Raw genomic sequence first — 18,190 nt, forward strand, 5'->3', positions numbered from 1 at the left:
GAGCGCACCGAGGAGATTCTTAAAACAAAATGAAGCTGCGGCTCGGTGGGTAGGGTGCCTGTTATACAGGCATGAAGAGCTGAGCTTGAGTCCCCAGCATCCCCAGAAAAAGCCAGGCGCAGCCACCCAGAACTGTAACCTCAGTGTGGGGGTGATGGGAAGGGACAAAGACAAGAGGACCACAGACAGGGTCTTGCTGGCCAGCCAGCCTAGCCGGAAAAGAAAAAAAAAAGATGACTTCCAGTTCTGTGAGACCCTGTGTTAACAAGTAAGGCAGGTATAGAACACCTGATATCCTTCTCTGGTCTCTGTAAACAGAGGGGCACATGTACACACATGTATATACCACATACACATGCATACCACACATGAGTAAACTACTTTGTTCATGTCCTTACAAGCATATAAAATTATTATAAAAATTGTGACCTGGGAGGGCAGATAACTCCTTGTCTTCCTTTTATGTTTAAATATTTTTAGATGTATTTTAAGTGTATGAGTGTTTTCCTATGTGCTTGTGTACAAATGTGTGCCCAAGGAGTTCAGAAGAAGAGCATGGGTCCCCTGAAACAGATGCTTGTGAGTCACCATGTGGCTCTGGGACCTGCACCCAAGTCCTCTGCAGGAACAGCAGATGCTCTTAACCACCGAGCCATCTCTCTAGCCCTTGTCACTGACCACTGGGCCATCCCTTGTCATGAATTCGATGTTCCATTTGTCTATACAAAGTTTGCTCTGACACAGAATATTTATGTCACAGAAGGGGAAAAAAATCAAGCTACAGTAAGAAGAGATATCCTATATGGTTTGGTTTCCTGAATTAGATAGCTGACTGGTCCTAGGAATGGAAACTGCTAGAATACAGTATACAGCGTAAAAAGCAACTTCTTAGCCTCTGTGGTATTGATAACTGTTTTCAATAAATAGGGAGCTAAGCCCTGTGAGGAGCTGTCAGATCACATTAGAGACAGATTGGGTACACACAACAGAGCAGCCAGAGGACAGACAGGCCAGTAATTACAGAACAGACAGACGTAAGACACAAGGAAGAAGTGGAGAATTCAAATTTGGGATCACTCCTGTCAAGAAAGTAGCAAATAGGCAGGGCCCAGCGGCCATGAGGCCATGCCCACTCTCTAGAAGCTTCCTCTCTCTGTAGACCTTGTAACCTTCTTGGGACTAAGAAGTCCAAGTATTTAAACAGCAAGATGGATGCCTTGGCATGTTTAAAAATAAAAATAAGGGATAAGGAGACCTTGAGTTTTACAGGGCCTGTGGAGCTCCTGAAGAGATGCTTCTGCCACAGCAGTGCAGGCTGCAGGACCTCTGTGGAGGCTTTATAGGAAGTTTTGAAATTACTTGAATCTCTTTAATGCTTAAAACCCGTAGCTTAAGTGTTTTTCTGTTTGCTTGGTTGGCTTATTTGTGCACATTAAAACCAGGGTGAACTTGGCTGGTTCAGGGCAGCTTGGAGACCAGTTAGGACCAGAGTCCTTTGCCAACGCTGCCTAGATGCCTGCACACAGAACTCCGACTCCGTGGACTGGAGGACTGTATCGGAGTCACAGCAGGGAAGGGTGCCTCTGTTCTCACTTTACTCACTGCCGTCTGGGTAAAGTCGATCACTGAAAGGCCAACAGGATGACTATCTCAGTGCCAGTCTGAGAGCCCGCCTGAGCTGCTTTTCACCATGTGTCGGGGTGTATGAGGGCGGGCGCGCATGCGCAAGTCAGCACCACCATGGCTCTCGGGCCTCACCTTCCACCCCACCCGAAGCAAGCTCAGCTCGTGGTCCAGCTCCTGGCGGTTCTCCTGGCCTTGCCTCCCATTAGGAGCTCTGTTATGGCAGATGTGTGCCACCACATCTGGTTGTTTTATGTGGGTTCTAGGTATTCCCACTCAGATGCTCACACTTGCACAGTGAACATTTTACCGACTGTGCCATCTCTCTCTCTCTCTCTCTCTCTCTCTCTCTCTCTCTCTCTCTCTCTCTCACACACACACACACACACACACACACACACACACACACACAGACACCACTCCCGCCCCGGTCCTTCTATACAATCCTCTAAGCACAGATTAATGTCAGCTGAATCTTTAAGGTCAAATCCCTAAAGTGTGACTCTGCACTCCTAGGAAACTCAGAAACCACAGCCAGGAGACAACTAGGAATCCTGCTCCTGTATGCTCTCAAAATATCAAAGAAGACCAGGGCTTAATTTGTATATCCCAAGATGCAGAGACAGGCACACATACAGGCCTTCGGAAACTTCACAAAAAAATCTTAAGCCTCTGGCAAAGGCTGAGCAGGCTCATGGGAGGCCAAGTAGGCAAGAGAGGCAGCTGGTCACAGGAGGAGGAAGAGATTTCGAAAAATTAGAAATCCAAAAGTTTTCTTTTTTTCAATATCAACTAAATTTGACAATCCATACACTTATAGGAAAAATAGGTGATTATTTTAATGATTTACATATAAAAGAAAAATAAAACTTTATGATACAATCTGATAGACTACAGCATATAAAATTTTACTCACAATGTATGCAATTTTCTCAACATAAAAATTCTATTCATATATACAAATTCATAAAAGGATATATACACATATATATGTATATATATTAACTTGGTATATACGGGGTCCACTTTGGGCTATGGCTAAGTCATTTAATTCAGTAGAAAAGAGGTCGTGAACATACAAAAGGATGGTGGACAAGCAATCCTTCCCTCCCCTAAACTATTGGAAGCATCTGTTGGGCAGGGTGATATGGTGTGGCTGCAGGCAGGGGGCACTAAGGGGCTGAAGGGCGCCCCACACTGTCCAGGCCCCCAGCTGAGAGCTGCGCTGCTCCCTTAACCTGACCGAGACACTGGCTGGGCCCCGTACACCAAGTCTTTAGGCACAAACCCATGCTAAGGCAGTCCACGTCCCAGGGTCCGATGCAGTGCACATAATAAATACCCAGAAATGGAAGGACCACCTCAGACCTTATGCCAGTAAGAACATCTCCAAACACAGTGAGATCCTTTATACAATAATTCAAGGCCTTAATGAGTATTTACAGTAGGTGAAAAACTGAATATAAACCATTAAAAAAAACCCTTTGTTTTTAAAAAAGGATCTTTAAAAAAAGGAAAACAAACATAAATTGTAAATTGGTGTATCCTCTTCCTCACGGTCTCTCCTCACTCCCAGCTCTCGGAGCATGCCTTCATGGAGGAGAAAGGGCCATGCCACCACCCCTTCATGTGACAATGTCCTCTTAAGGAGGCCTGGGGCACTGCTTGTCCATCAGGAGCAGGCTGGCAGCTGCTGGAGGCAGAAGGCTGTGGCGGAGTCCCATGGCAGGTCCCTCACACAATGCCCATAAAGGCGGGGCTAAATTCTCCTTAAGGGCTAGAAGCAGACAGCAGGGTCATGGGGAGGCTGTGGAGAAAAGCCTGTGCAATGAGAGGGCGGCAACCCTGCCCAGGTGACAGGCACCCTACAAGGACACGGCTCACATGACACCCTTCAGGGGTAATGAAAATGGCAATTTAACCACTTCGGGCCTCATTCTATTTATAAAATACCCACCAAAAAATACACAGTTGTCCTTTGCTCGGTGACAGTATGAAGTCCCGGGGGACTCAAAGGCAGAAATAAAGGCCTGCTGTTCGCTCAGTAGGATGAGACAACTTACCTGCTAGGACACTAGGGTACAGGGTCAAACAGGCTGCAGCAGAAAACATATTTGCCAAAACACAAAGAACTAAGCCCTCCCACAAAGGCGAGCTGGAGGCTAGAAGTAGTGAGTACTGCAGCTGGAAGGAGGAACACAGCCTTTTAATAAGTGTAAGCCTAAACCGACAGCTCCGACCGGCCTTAGCCGGGTCAGGGCACAGCAGGCCATTTTCTCAGCAGGCTGGGGCTCAGAGGGACCGTTCCTGCCCCTCGTCCATCAGGAGGAAGATGGCTCCATCTCTGCAGGGCTGGCCGTTCACCTTCGGGAAGACAGGTTGATACTGTGCACCATTTTCTGGATCTTCTCCTCATTCTTCAGGATGTTGGCCTTCACCGCACAGATCTTGTCCTGCTGGTCTCTGATCTGCTGCTCCAGCTCTGACAGCTCGGCCTTCAGGGGCTCCACCGCACTGTCTGTGATGCTGAGGGAAGACAACCAGTGTCTCTTCAGTTTTGTCTGCCTCTCACTCCAGCCCGAAAGCCAGCAGCAGCAAAAGGCTGGCTTCACCCAAGAAACGGATGTCAGACCCTAAGAATGGTGCGACAGGCAGCACTCACAGCTGGCAGGCCTGAGGTGCTGGTGGCTTATTCCTTTACTTCCTACAGAAGCATGGAGAGAACCCAGGGCTTCAGATGCTAGGCAGGCACTCTACCAGAGCTGTTTCCCTCGCCCATGTGAGATTTCCCTTAAAAAGTAAGGTGAAAAGGAGCTAATATCTCCTCCGTAACAGGCTTGAAGACCTTAAAGTACATACACAAAAGAGACCGAGAAGCAGCAAGGAGGTGACTGCCAAGGTCCCACAGGCACTGGACACAGCCTGAAGCAGAGCCTCTGTGCTGGGAGACAGCCTCTACAAGGCTCACAGGGCGCAGATGGACTCCCTCGGCCCAGGTCCTGGCTCATGTGTTCAGCAGAGTCACGGGACCTCTTCATTGCTGAGCTGAGCACTGGGCCCAGCACAGAATACACGTCAAAATGCTGGAGCCAAACATCACCTCTCCCTTCAGGCTTTTAAGGCCTATAAATAGACTATTAATACAGCACTACGAGCCAGTCAGTCCCCACCCCAAACCTCTGCTGCATGAGAGCAGGATGGGGCTTTACAGGGGAGGCTCGCTGGGTAACTCAGTACGTGCTGCATCAGCACCAGTGTCAGTGGTGACTGCCTATGTTCCGTTGTGAGGCATATTTAAAATGTATGGGACTTTTTAATATAACAGACTAGGAAGAAAGAGTCCCCAAATTAGTTATCCAATAAAAAATCAGTCCGTCCTGAAACAATATACACACTACAAAAGTGAACTTAGGAGGTGCATTTATATATTTGTGCATACATACATGTACATGTCTGTAACAATGATAATAAAAAAGATGCTATCAATTTGAAGGGTTGGAAGGAGGAAGGGTAACAGGAAAAGGGATGTAATTCTACTATAAAATTATTTTTGAAAAAAATGGGAAAAAAAGTACAATTTCAGCTGGGTATACTGAGACACACCTTAAATCACATTGTTCATAAGGCAGGTGATCTCTGTAATTTCAAGGCCAACCTGGTCTACAAAGTGAATACCAGGCTAGCCAGGCTAAACTGTGAGACCTTGTCTCAAAAGACAAAACGCAAAACAAAACAAAAAATCAAAAGGAAGAAAGGAAGGAAGGGAAGGGGTAGGGAAGGAAAGAACAGACCCAATTATAACTCAGCTTTTCTGTAACATGGGCTTACAGATGTGTCATTCAGTCAAATCACATGTTCTGAGGGAAAAAAAACCTATAAGTTAATAGTCACATGCTTCTACAAACAGGAGGTACCTCTCTAATAATTCCTTTCAGTTACAATTCTGAGTTCATCTACACCTCACTCAGGTCCCCTCTCTCTTCTGCAGCCCCTCCCCCATCTGCAGCCCCTCCCCTTCCGCTGCCCCTCCCCCTTCCGCTGCCCCCACCTCTGCTCCTTGCTCAGGGCTTCAGCATGCTGCCTGTTCTCACTGTGCCACAGCTGCAGCTCATTCTGCATGGCGTCGACATCCTCCTGGATGTAGTCCATGATCTTCCCCAGGGGAAGGGCACTCTTACACAGGGTCTGGATGGACACACGGAGCTTCTCTATCTCCTTGGAAACGATGTCCTTCTCCTTCTTCCATGCTGACTCAAAGATGAGTGACCTCTCCTTTGGATATGGCAGGGAGGAAGAGAAAGTGTTTAGGACTGAGCTAGACAAGTCAGAGACAGCACCCAAGCAGGTCCCACAGAAGGGACACATGATCAACTTATCAGAAATGACAATGTTTACTCTGCAGAGTCCTTCAAAAGGAGCTGGGACGACAAAGGGGATCTTGGCAAATCAAACACTGCGTAAAGACGTGTAGAAAACAGAACTCAGAGAGAACACAACGCTCAGTAGCAGCAAGCAGACAAACCAATCAGAAGAGACACAAAAGACAGAGACACGCGACTCAAGGTGGCATTCCGTCAGCAGTGAGCACATGGAAGTGAGTCCAAGAGCCCTAGTGGTTCCAAATGCAATTCAGGCAGCAATGCCTGGTGCCAGGCAGGAGAAACTGGGCCAGCGGTGACTGCTGGAGACCGTTTGGGATGTCTTTAAAGACTTCCCAGTGCTACAGCTTGAGTCTAAAACCATCTGCGGAAGGCTTGGGTAACGAAGGCACTCACTTCATCCTCCCAACGTCCCAGCTGAAGAAGGGCTGTTTCCGAAGTGAGTCTAACTGGGAGAGTTCCATCACTCCGGCCCTGGGAGCTGCCTTTGAGGGTGCATTTGGCCCCTAACCTCTCATCCTTAGCTGCACCCTCTCCACCACGATGTTCACTCGGTCTCACCGAGGCCCGGAGCAACAGAGCTAAGCACAGATGGAACCCTGTAAGCTGTGGCCAAAACACAACTTTCTCCCTTCACTTGTCTCCTGGGCAACTCTTGGGGAATTACAAATCACAACTGAAATTATGGATCAGAATGGAAAAAGCCCTCCTAGGCCATAATATACACACAAGCTTGAGAAGACAGAATTACCAAAGTGGGCACACCGGTAATGGCCAGAAGCAAAAGGTGGGAGGAAGAGGCTATGTTTAAAGGGGGAACCGAGAAGGGTCTAATGGCTGAAACGTTCTAGACCTTAACTTTACTAGTGTCAGTAACTCTGGTGTAGAGGTAACCCCAGAGGCAAGCAGGGAAGGATTTCAAGCCCATCTCCAGTGCTTCTCCACAGCTCAGAGGGATCCACAATTACCTCAAAATAAAATGCTTCTGTTAAGGGAGGGAAGGAACAGCCAGGCACAGTAGTGCGCAACTATAACCCTGCCTTAGAAATGGAGACAAGCAGGGGGCTTGCCACATGCAGTCCCAGCACCACTACCTAGTGGGAAGCAGAGTGCCTAGCACGGGACACATTACCAAGATGCTGTGGTGACATAGCAACCCGGGGCCTGCACAGTGGGCAGGAGCAGATCCCTGAAGCAGGGCTCCAGTGGGAGAGAATGGCGGCAGGGTCTCTGGAGGAAACACACCACAGGCTGCTGGTGCCAGGGAAGGGTGAGCTCTGGGGGGGAGGGGGGGTGCGCGTACAGGCGTGTCTGAGGTGGACCACAGCACACACAGTAGGGCTTTGGTTTAATCCTGACCAATAACAGCAACAAAAGGCATGTAACACTGGAGAAAGCTAGCGACACCTGCATTTAAAAGCCATTCAGCTCAGACTAGACCATAAAGGCCTAGTGACAATTGCCCATGATGCAATGGGAAGGCAGGGGCTGAGTGTGAAGCACCTGCCAGTCTTTGGTTGGTAGGTCCACGTTTTGTTTTGTTCTGAGATGGGGGTCTCAAGTGGCTTCAAACCTGCTATGTAGCCAAGGCTGACCTTGAACTCTGAGCCTTCCGTTTCTACCTCCTGAGCACTGGGATGACAGGCGTGCACCCCGCATAGCTTAGGAGATGGAAGATTTGGTCATGATTTTTTTAAGTAGAAGCCTTTCATTGCATCATTGAAACCACACAGACCACCCTCTCACTCCGGATCCTGTCTCAGCAGCTGGATGTCACGGGCAGCCTCTGCGCCCACCGTCCTTCACAGAGGCACGGGGACCATCCACTCCAGCCCTGCCCACCACGACCTTGCTTTTCAACTACTATGACTTGTGAATGAAACAATGCCAGTGCCATTTTCATCAGAAACCAACTAATCTCTCTCGGCCTCAGACACACAACTGGCCGCAGCTGCACTCGCCTGAGCCCTGCACATGTGTAACTTTTGAGGCCCCTTCCCCTTTCCCTGACTGACTATGCAGACAAGGTAAGAATGCACTATGACCATGTTCTGCACTTGAAAACAAAAAGCTGCCGGGCGGTGGTGGTGCACGTCTTTAATCCCAGAACTTGGGAGGCAAAGGCAGGCGGATTTCTGAGTTCGAGGCCAGCCTGGTCTACACAGTGAGTTCCAGGACAGCTGGAGCTATACAGAGAAACCCTGTCTTGAAAAACCAAAAAAAAAAAAAAAAAAAAAAAAAAGTTATCACCTTATTTCCTTAAAAAAAACGACCTAAATTCCCCCAAACTAACAGACCTCTTCTTTAAGCTTTTGGGAAGGAAACAAATCACAGCCAACAACAACAACTACTACCACTACTACATTATTGCTATTAAGGTATATTGAGGAAACAGTAGTATGTCCCCTCTGCCTCTCTCCCCAAGGAAATGTTCCTAAATCAACTCAAAGAATATAAGAGCCACAGATGAACTGAGCCAAAACCCAAAACAAAGCCACAACAAAACCAACAACAACAACAAAACAAAAACAAAGACAAAAACCAGCTTGTGTCTGGACTGAGTTCCATCAGAAAGGACCAGGCTCTAGAGCATTCGCTCCCTGAGAGTTGAGACATGGAAGACGACACCACGCCACCTAGTGGCCAGGTCAGAATCTGTGGCGCAACCATCATCATCAAGAAACTGAAACTACTCTCTCAGGGAAGTCAGTTAAACAGAACGCACTGCAGACTATTTGCCTTAATTAAAACATAACATGAGAAGGCTATGGATGACACAGGGATGCACTTGAAGACACATCAGGTGGAAAGTAATCACAGAAATAAAGAAATAAACCAAGGAAACGAATGCAATCTGAATGGAAAATAGCAGGCTTCCGCTCAGCTTTGTATTGTTTGTTTTGTTTTTGTTTTTTGTTGTTGTTTATTTGCTTGTTTTTTTTTTAACAAGGTCTCACTGTGTAACCCTGGCAGCTCCAGAATTCACTCTCTAGATCAAGACAGCCTTAAATTCGCAGAGATCTTGGCTAAATTACCAGACTTTTCAGACTTACAAGGCATAAAGATAACAAGTACAATCGTGCTGCAGGGACTGTGTGTATCAGCCCAAGATTCAGGAATGGCAGAGACAGCATAGAGAATGGGAGAGGGGGAAGGGAGGGGCTGGAATGACATTTCCAGACATACACAAATGCAACTGCTCAAAGCAAGGAGAAACACAAAGGTGCCAGACACACCCCGAGTAAGAAGGACGGTTGTCACTGGAGCTGACTCTGCAAGGGCAGAGAACCGGATGGCCACACACAGTACTGAGTCTGGACTGACCGACACCTGACAGTGATGCAAGCAGATGGCTTCAGGTATGAGAAAGAACAACATGACTGCCTTACAGCAGGTACAACTGACATCAGACACACCTGTGTCTGTGTGATGACCTGTGTGACATCAGACACACCTGTGTCTGTGTGATGACCTGTGTGACATCAGACACACCTGTGTCTGTGTGATGACCTGTGTGACATCAGACACACCGTGCTGTGTGCAGAAAAGAGCTAAAGTCTGCATAACAAAAGTGTAATTTTAAAACAATTTTAAAAATTAAAAATAGGACTTTCTTAGGATTAAAAAAAAGTCAGGCAAGTAACAGACTGCAAATATATTTACAGAATAAGATACAAGGCTTGATCCCAAAATATATATCATGTATGCAACCACATTATAAACAAACATTATATACAGTATATACACTGTATCCTGGAAACACAACAGTAACAAAGCCGTGGACAGGAACAGGTGACGCTGGGCAGCCACACCAGCAAGCTCGACCTGAACACTCTGAGGAGGGAAGGCTGGTCACAATCATACCATCCAATAGTCACTTCTCCATCACTGCAACAAAACGCCAGGACCAAGGAAGGTAATTTATTTGGGCTTAAAGGTCCAGGGTTACCATCCATGATGTTGTGAAGGCATGGCAGCAGCAGGAGGAGGAAGCCACCTTCACATCTTGAACCACCAAGCAAGAAGCAAAACCCCAAACTCGCAATGGTGTGAGTTTCTTAAACTCCCAATGCTTGCCTCCCATAACACACTTCCTCTGACAAGCCCACACCTCCTAAACCTCCCCCAAACAGGCCAACAACTGAGGACCAAGTGCTCAAATGTCAGATCTGAGAAGGGACATTCTCACTGAAACCACCACAGCCACCAAAACTCATTCACCATGTCTCAATATCCTATCCTCCTACTAAGTATGACTTAGCCCTTCTTTTGTAGAAGCCTCATGTGTTTGCCTCTGACCCTGTTGGGGGCTGATGGCAGACAGGACCTACATCGAAACAGTTTTTAAAAAAGTACCAGTAAGAAAGGCCGTAGGAGCAAGACACACACAGAACTCACAGTAAGATTCAGGCCTACAAACTCCCAGCTCTTAATTCCCAGTGACCCAGGGTCAACTGTCAGTGTGTCCACTCTGCACAGCAGCCAGGAAAAATGAGCAGGCCAGGCCAGAGAGAAATTATGTGATGAAGGCGCAGCAGCCTCCCGAGCAGCTGCTGCCCACACACCGGTGACCTGGGTAGCGGGAGACCCCACAGACAGAGCTGCAGGCTCTCTATGCCTCTGCTATGACAGGGAACGGCACTGAAGTATGTGAACAGGATTACTGATTGTAAATCAATGAACCCTGTAACATCTAAAGGGTTCTTGCATCTTGAACCACCAAGAAGGAAGCAAAACCAGCAAACGCCCAATGGTGTGAGTCTTTTAAACTCCCAATGCTTGCCTCCAATAACACACTTCTCCATGTCAGGCCTGCCTCTTACCTTCTCACCAGGCTTGGAAGACTGCTGCAATTTCTCATAATCCTTCTTCGTCTCCAAGATCTTTTTCACAAGGCCACCTGTTAAAGATCAGTAGGTCTCAGCTCAGGCTTATTCTCCGCCCCGAGATGCTACTCATTATTCTTGGATCTCATCTCAAGATGAGAGAAATGCTGAATTCTCATCCTTTCTCTTTCTATATGAAAACGCCTTCCTCTCGACGATAGGACAAACCATAGTGCCACCTGCCGCTGGCAGAGGCTCACCTCAGAGTCACAGATAGGAGTTTGGGAAATAAACAGATTTTCTGCTAAAAAGAAATGTGGATTAACACCCCAAAATGTAACTACGCACAGCAAACAGAGTGATTATAATGGTTTCACAGTGCTGATGCGTCGTTTAGATTGGGCAAGAATACTATATTTCTTTTAGAGTTTTCCATGGTATAAACAGCTTATAAAAAATCATTTTCTTAAAAATACCATTTTACTGGGAGCTAGAGAGATAGCTCAGTGGTTAAGAGCACTGACTGCTCTTCCAGAGGTCCTGAGTTCAATTCCCAGCAACCACATGGTGACTCACAACCATCATGGGATCTGATGCCCTCTTCTGGTGTGTTTGAAGACAGTGACAGTGTACTCACATACATAAAATAAATAAATCTTTAAAAAAAAACATTTTACAATGCTATGTAGGCTTCTGGGGGTGGTGTTATCAACAGTGTAACAGAGCTTGAATCCTGTGAACTACAACAATGACCAGTGTGGCCTGTTGCACTCACGGGAGCGACAGAAGCCCCAGTGTTATGCAGGCAGCCAGCCACTTTCTGACTGAGTTTGAAGCCCATTTCACAGAAGGAAAATCCAACATACTGGCCCCAAAACTTATGCCTGGGGAGCTTGCCAGCCCCAAGAGAAAACTTCTATTCTACTAAAAGGACATAGCATCAAACTACCCACTCAATCTGTATCTCGGTATGCACAGATTAGTGCTGCTGCCCTCAGAGCTCATCAGACAAGAGTCGGTGTTCAACTCACAACTGAAATGTCAACAGAAGCTCAGCCACAAGCGGGACATCTACACTGCACCTCTCACCTGCCCTCACAGGCCTAGGGACGTTATGGGGAGAGGGGTGAAGGCAACTGCAAGAGGCAGATAATGGGGAGGAATGGAGAGGTGTCAATGTCAGTCAGCATTCTAGTATGAGCTGCCCTCTCTCATGAGCGCTCACCAGAGCTAAAGAGCTATGGACAGTCGATGGCTTTGGGGGAGGGAGAGACATGTTTTGTAAGGGTGTGGCTCACACCAGGTTAATCATGCCCCAGTGGATGGCCCTAGCCTATACCCAGGAAGATACAGGCAGCATAACTGAAGTGGATAGGCTTTTTGTTTTCTTAAAAAAGACACAGAAGCCGGGCGGTGGTGGCGCACGCCTGTAATCCCAGCACTCTGGGAGGCAGAGGCAGGTGGATCTCTGAGTTCGAGGCCAGCCTGGTCTACAGAGTGAGTTCCAGGACAGCCAGGGCTACACAGAGAAACCCTGTCTCGAAAAAGTCAAATTCAAAAAACAAACAAACAAAAAAAGACACAGAATTGAAAGGAAGTGGAGGAGCAGGGAGGAATGGGGAAGAGCAGGGAGGAGCAAGCAGGAGTGGGGAGGAGCGGGGAGGAGTGGGGAAGAGCAGGCAGGAGTGGGGAGGAGCAGGCAGGAGTGGGGAGGAGTGGGGAAGAGCAGGGAAGAGCAGGGAAGAGCAGGGAGGAACGGGCAGGAGCAGGGAGGATTGGGGAGGAGGAATAGGAGGGCATAAATATGATCAAAATATATTTCATAACATTCTCAAAGAATAAAATATTATAGTTAAAACTGTCTTCTACACAAGCATGCTTTAGATAGACTGAGTGGATGAATTATGACACAGTCACATGCTAGACAACATACTAGGAAGAGAGGTCAAGACTACCTCTGTGCTGGAACGTAAGCCAGCAGACTATCAAATTCACATGCGCACACGCATGCATGCACCCACGCACATGCACACGCACACACACACACACACACTCTCAAACACACATACACTCCCACACACACAGACACACACAAAAACTCACACACACACTCTCACACACTCACACAGACACTCTCACACACACACACACACACATACACACACTCTCTCTGTCTCTCACACACACACATACACATTCACTCTCTCTTACACACACACATTTTTAAAATGGAATCATTACTTATATTTTCTCCTGCACCTATTAGGGAGAGGAATAGAGAATATAAGGAGAAAGAACAAGGCCTTACACCTCAACGCTAGGTGGGGCGGTGCACACTTATAATCTCAGCATTCACAAGACAGAGAATGGTCAAAAGTGGGTCTCCACAGTGAAGTCTAGGCTAGCTAGAGCCACACAATGGGACCCTGCCTTAAACAAAACAAAACAAAACAAAACAAACGTATACCTCTTAATGTAGCTGGCTGTGAACATTTAATCTTAAAGTCACAGGAATATTTACATGAAAAAACCAAAACTGAGCTGGATGTGGCATATGCCTATAATTCCAGTGTTCAGGAAGCTGAGGCAGGAGGATGGAGCGTTTAGGGCAGCTGGGCTATGTGACAATTCTATTCTCATGGTCATGCGTGTGTCCTGGGCAGACCACACACCACATGCCTGGAGCCCATTCTCATCTCTGGCCCCGTGGCTCCTCCGTGGCTCCTCTGTGGCTCCTCTGTGGCAGCGGCAACAGTGACCCTCCTAGAACCCGGCTGTATGGCAAGGCACAGGACGGCCAGGATGGCCACTTGTATCTTCAGAGAACACTCAGAGGCCCACGCACACACTAACAAGAGCAGGGCCATACTCACCATGCTTCTCCTCATCCTCCAGGTCCCCTGACGGCACCTGAGTGGAAAGGAAAAATACCAGGGGAGCTGAACGTTCAATGCCTCTGTCACCTCTAAATATAAGTAAATAAGTAACAAAAACATAAAGAAACTAGACAGCTCACTGAAAAATTAGGAAAACTGTGTCTCCAAAACTGAAAAGCTGAAGTCCTCATGTTCACACATTGCTAAGAACAGGAGCCTCGGGGAACTAACCATTTCAATTTCTGCGATCTCCGAGAGCTGAGGGGCAGCTTCCACCACAAACTGCTCGTCGTCCTCATTGTCGGAGTTCTGGGAGTCGATGATCACGCTGGAGACAGTTTTACCACTTCCTGACCTAAGCAACAAGAGTCATTACATTAGAAGTGACCCACCAGCCACCAGATGTCGTCAGCCCCTTGCATCTGGAAACACCACAGTTCTCAAAAAGGAGCTGGACTGCCATTGCCCCAGACAGGTGAAGGGAAATCTCAGGGAACAGTCAGAACAGAGAGAATATCACCTCCCGCACAACAGCCTCCATGCTGCCCAGAGCCCCGGGGCACCCCAGTCTTGCTGGCACTTCTGCTCCACAAAGGCCCTTGGGGCCACCCTGTCCACTGGCATTGGCTCTAAGGGAGACCAAGGGTGGCACATGCGGACCCTGTAGGCCACATGACCTGGGATGTCCCCCTTTCTTGGGGCGCTCTATAGGCCCAGCTACATATGCAATACCTCTGCGGTGTTTACAGCCTTGGAGTATCTGCCATTTCACTTTAGTACAATTACACCTTCGACTCTTTTCCTTTTTATGCTTTGGCAGTTTTCTATCTAGACAGAGGTCAGGGAAACAGTACAGCAATGGCCCATCCTTCTGAGGTATCCTATACATAAACACACATACTTCTCCCTTCTGCCAGTCTGGAATGCATCCTGCTCTGTGGTTTAAGGCAGTGACCTAGCTCTATCTTTCTATAAAGCAAGCATTCTCAGTGCTGAGTACTAACTGAGTACTACACCGTACCAAGTCTCAGCACAGGCCCAAGACCCCAGCATCCCACGACCCATGCACTAAAAAACATGGCTCCAGTGTGCCTATAACCTCCTGGCCAGGCAGCCCCACCTGTCTCCCGCCAGTGTCTCTGTGCTCTCTTGTCGTTTGACCCTGGGAGGTGCTGGCCGTGCACTCCCTGGCCGAGGTATTCTTCTAGAGAAATAGTGGAAGGAAAAAAACAATATGAAACACACACAAATCTCGAAGTAGACAAGACAGTCAGTCAGCACTAGTATTCACTCCAACGCCACTGTGGGCATGACATCGAACACTCTGCAGAGGGACACCAGTGTCATTAACCGAGCACAGCTGCCATTCATCAGAGTACCACAGAACTTCCCATTACTAGAAACTTCCCCAGACTGGACAATGCTCTAACTCAGGTACAAGAAAACTATACAAATAGTTTTCGCTTACTTTGTACAAATAATCCCTTGCAACTTAGCACTAGGTATTGGCACTATGCTATGGCTGGACACCACACGGCTTGTCCTAGGCATGAACACACTCCCGAACCCCGCAGAGGACACACCTGAGGCTGGAGGGAAGCTCACTGGGGACTTCGGCATTCTCTGTCACCTCTGGTTTATCTTGGCCATTAGGTCCAGCTTCAACTTCTGAACAAGTGACAATCCAATCAGCAATTCAAAAAGAATTCAATAGTAACAAAAATAAATTACTCAAATATAAATATCAACAAATTCAAATACAAATATTTGAAAAGGCATCAATCAAAGGATTGAAAATGTAAATGAACACTTTCCATCCATCACTGGTAAGGTTAAAACTGACAGATGTCAGATATCTAAACGTGGACATTTGGGGACATGGGCACATTCAAGCTCTGCTAATACAAACTGGTCGACCAGTCAAGGAATAAGGGGTGATCCAGCTGAGCCTGAGGGAAGGAACACACACACACACACACACACACACACACACACACGAGTGTGGCAGCCACTCAGAAGCTATAGCCACTTCCATGCTGTACGTCCCCATGCAGCACAGTGACAAATCCCAGCCACTCACACACGGGCCCAGGTGTGTGCGCGCTTCAGTTATGAAAACACCGATCATTCATCAAATGCTTTCACTTTGCCCTCCTGGACTCCATTTCTAAATTACCTATGATTACACTGGGTGCTGTATTCTTTTTATAGGCAATATATAAATTTGTTTTGTTTTTAAAAAAAAAAAAAAGATTTCTTTATTACTATATGTAAGTACACTGTAGCTGTCTTCAGACACTCCAGAAGAGGCCATCGGATCTCATTATGGATGGTTGTGAACCACCATGTGGTTGCTGGGATTTGAACTCAGGACCTTCGGGAGAGCAGTCAGCGCTCTTAATCGCTGAGCCATCTCTCCAGCCCAATTTGTTTGAATTTTAAGACAAAGTTGCTATGTAGCCCTGACCGGCCTGGATCTCTCTCATGCAGGTCTCCCTGACCCTACCTCCCCAGTGCTGAGACTGGAAGTGTGCAAGATCATCTGACTAAAACACAGGCTTTTTTCATTTTAATAAAAAGACTAAACCAGCAAGTCTCAAATCAAAATTACTAAGACAATAGAATTCACTCTACTACTTAAAGTAAAATAAATTAATACTTCAGAAAACAGTAAAGATAAATTAGAATTTGAACATTAGAAATAAACATTATGCACTAGAAAGAACCCTGAAATGTGGCCTTTTCAAAATTCAAACACAGAAACGTGTATGACCCACATACAAGATTGAAACTTAAAATACAGCAAAATAGATTCTTCAGGTATATTTCTTTAAAGCAAAAGGCTTTCACTAGGGCATTTTTAAAGCACAGGGCTGAGACCCCATTTGACATGCCATCATGCATGACAAGAACCACCACGTCAGAACTGCTCTCACCTGCGTCGATGGGGGAGTCACCTAGAAAAGAAGAGGAAGCATCAGGAAATGAGCCTTTATGGAAGGGAACCACAGCACGGTAGTCACCGAGCAATCGGGAGATACAGCTGCCAGGGACAGGGATCCCCCGGCCTTTCTCTAGCATCCCACCACCAGTGGGTTATGGTCAACCTGAACCATAAACACTGCCTATTACAGTGAGACTGTGGCCTGGTCGCAGTGGCCCACACCAGCACTCGAGAGGCAGAGGCAGGCTCATCCCTGACAGCCAGGGCTACCCACAGAGAAACCTGTCTCAAAAAATAAAACGAAAACAAAAGACAGAAAAAAGTAAAGGGCTGTGAAGGACTCTAGGCCACAGAGCAAAGTGAAATGATGCTGAAGTTACAAAGCCACAAGGAGCATGCTGGGCCAGCACGACCAGCCTGCCCAACCCCCCACCCTCCCCCCACTCCCCCATCCCCCCACCCCCACCCCCGTCCAGAACTGACACCACTACTCCACCAGCTTCCCACAGCCTGGACTGCACCTTCACCAGGGGCCTTCTCCTCACATGCTGCACTCTGCTCACAAACAGGCCCATGCAGTCAAAAGTGCCACAGGGTAGATTCAAGGTCAAAGCTGAAGGCTGGGGATATGGGAGTGGCACAGCCTGCCAAACATCCAGAAGTCCCTTGGGTCCCAACACCAGCACTCCCAGACAACAAAACTGAAGGTACAAAATCCTTGTGACACACTTAACACCCAGGAACGCGTTTACAAAAGGACAACATGCTGAGAGGAGGGGCCCCCTGCTAGAGAGAGCAGTACACATTCAAGTTTCCATATGCAAGCAGCCCTGTGCCACAGGACAACTCCGGGCATTCCCTCATGAGCACCACAGCAGAGCCCCTACACAGAGCAATCTGCGGGAGGCAGGAGTTCTTGAGGCCAAAGAAAAGAAAAGTGATCTAGGATCCTTTCTCTGCAGGCCCCAAGAAATCCCAATGTCACAACACAAAGTAGGGTAGTTGGTCAGGGACTAGACACTAAGTCAGTATGAAACTGCAGGGCACCAGAGACAGCGGTAGGGACCCAGAACAGTGCTCTAGGCAACAAGCATGAGGGGCTCCTCTTAACCCAGGAAGAGGGCACAAGGGAATCCTCAGGTCCTTGTTGCCCATAGACCTGCTGTCTCCTGCAGGTTGGGCTGGGCTCTGTTCATCTCGATTCTGGTCTTCAAGCCTCAGTGAACACAGACCTTCTGAAATCTAACACAATCCGGAAGGACCGGCTAGGCCCTCTGCTCTCCCTGCCCACATGACCACGAGAAGTCTGGAAGGACCCAGCTGCGCCCTCTGCTCGCCCTGCCATGCCCACAGTTTGCTTTTCATTCTCCTGCTATGCCACGCCAGTCGTGAGCCTCACCGGGGCCACCCTCTAGCCAGGAAGGCTGGGAGGAGGCTCTCCTGTTTCCCAGGTCACTCTCAGTCCCCCACCCCTCCTCCAGCATCTCCCATCTAATGTTTTTTTCTCATGCCCGCAGCCTCACCTCACTCCTGTCCCATGTC

At 47.8% G+C, this 18,190-nt stretch overlaps 1 protein-coding gene across 5 annotated transcripts in view; it reads right to left on the minus strand.

The window, feature by feature from the left end:
- Positions 1-2,443: 2,443 nt before the first annotated feature.
- Positions 2,444-18,190, minus strand: part of Traf3ip1 (TRAF3 interacting protein 1) — a 38,929-nt gene continuing 23,182 nt past the window's right edge. For 4 of the 5 annotated variants that reach the window (XM_052192722.1, XM_052192723.1, XM_052192721.1 and 1 more), the window contains 8 exons: positions 16,641-16,661; positions 15,288-15,372; positions 14,825-14,908; positions 13,936-14,059; positions 13,702-13,738; positions 10,826-10,902; positions 5,672-5,895; positions 2,444-4,149 (listed from right to left, as the gene is read on the minus strand). In XM_052192722.1, coding sequence (XP_052048682.1) covers positions 3,984-4,149; positions 5,672-5,895; positions 10,826-10,902; positions 13,702-13,738; positions 13,936-14,059; positions 14,825-14,908; positions 15,288-15,372; positions 16,641-16,661 — 818 coding nt within the window. In that variant the 3' untranslated portion in view covers positions 2,444-3,983. The remainder of the gene's footprint in view (positions 4,150-5,671; positions 5,896-10,825; positions 10,903-13,701; positions 13,739-13,935; positions 14,060-14,824; positions 14,909-15,287; positions 15,373-16,640; positions 16,662-18,190) is intronic. The other variant, XM_052192724.1, reaches the window with a different exon arrangement.

This window comes from Apodemus sylvaticus, chromosome 9 (genome assembly GCF_947179515.1).
Source record: "Apodemus sylvaticus chromosome 9, mApoSyl1.1, whole genome shotgun sequence".
Lineage (NCBI taxonomy): Eukaryota > Metazoa > Chordata > Mammalia > Rodentia > Muridae > Apodemus > Apodemus sylvaticus.